This window comes from Petaurus breviceps, unplaced genomic scaffold, assembly GCF_028583685.1.
Source record: "Petaurus breviceps papuanus isolate PSGF00001 unplaced genomic scaffold, PetGlider_PUasm1.0 90823, whole genome shotgun sequence".
NCBI classification, from domain to species: Eukaryota; Metazoa; Chordata; class Mammalia; order Diprotodontia; family Petauridae; genus Petaurus; species Petaurus breviceps.
Window position 1 is genome coordinate 19,255,810 of NW_027187352.1, and position 1,083 is coordinate 19,256,892.

The 1,083-nt window shown below is 38.4% G+C and overlaps 1 protein-coding gene across 1 annotated transcript in view; it reads left to right on the top strand.

The window, feature by feature from the left end:
* The first annotated feature begins 336 nt into the window (after positions 1-336).
* CCDC83 (coiled-coil domain containing 83) overlaps positions 337-1,083 on the top strand; it is a 59,226-nt gene continuing 58,479 nt past the window's right edge. Inside the window, exon 1 of the mRNA XM_069071066.1 lies at positions 337-419. Coding sequence (XP_068927167.1) covers positions 337-419 — 83 coding nt within the window. The remainder of the gene's footprint in view (positions 420-1,083) is intronic.

Here is a 1,083-nt window from a genome sequence, read left to right on the forward strand (position 1 = left end):
TTTTGGTTGAAATATAGGAAGAAAATCTGGACTCACACAGATGTGTAGTTGGAAAAGGAAGGAGTACTTCTAATAGGCAAATCTGAACTTTCATAAATATGTGGAAGAGTCCTTTAATATGCAAATATTGCTTTAGTATTATTGTGAACCTAGTTTTGACCTCACAGACTCCCTGAAAAGGACTCAGGAAATCCAAGGGGTCGGTAGGCCACACTTTAAGAACCACTGGTTTACAAGAATGAAGAACATGTATATTTATTGTTATTTGTTTTTGCTTCCTATTTCTTTCTATTAGCTGTATTTCTTGGTATTTGGAATATCAGTACAATTGGAAATATGGGGAAAAAGAAGAAAAGGGAGATCCAGGATGAACCAACAGAAACTAATGCTCCTGTCAGTGAAGCACTACTAGAATATTTGTAAGTTTAAATTTTGAATTCAAATTGTTTCCTATAGGGGCGGCTAGGTGGCACAGTGAATAAGAGTACCAGCCCTGGAGTCTGGAGGACCTGAGTTCAAATCCAGTCTCAGACACTTAACACTTACTAGCCGTGTGACCTTGGGCAAGTCACTTAACCCCAATTGCCCTGCCTTCCCCCCTCCAAAAAGCAAAAAAGAAAAAAAAATGTTTCCTATTGTAATTAGGGTTTTTTCTTTTTTCCCCCCAGAGGTAATTGGGATTAAGTTATTCATCCAGGATCACACAGTTTACTAAGTATCAAGTCACACAGCTACTAAGTGTCTGAGGCTAGATTTGAACTCAGGTTCTTCTGACTCCATAGGTTCTATCTACTGCACCACCCAGATGCACATTTTTTATTTTTTTAACCAATCAATTTGGGACCCATAGATCACAAGCCTAATGACACCTCAGATTTCCTAATTCTATTCTCTTTGTGCAGGCCAAACTCCTATAAACTTGAGAGGATGCTTTATTTGAATCAATTAATATGGCTCTGTTATTTTAGTATTTTCAGAATCCCAGGTTTTCCTGATATGGTTATTGCCTCCACCAATGCAGATTGTAACTCCTGAAAGAGAGAGAGAGAGAGAGAGAGAGAGAGAGAGAGAGAGAGAGAGAGA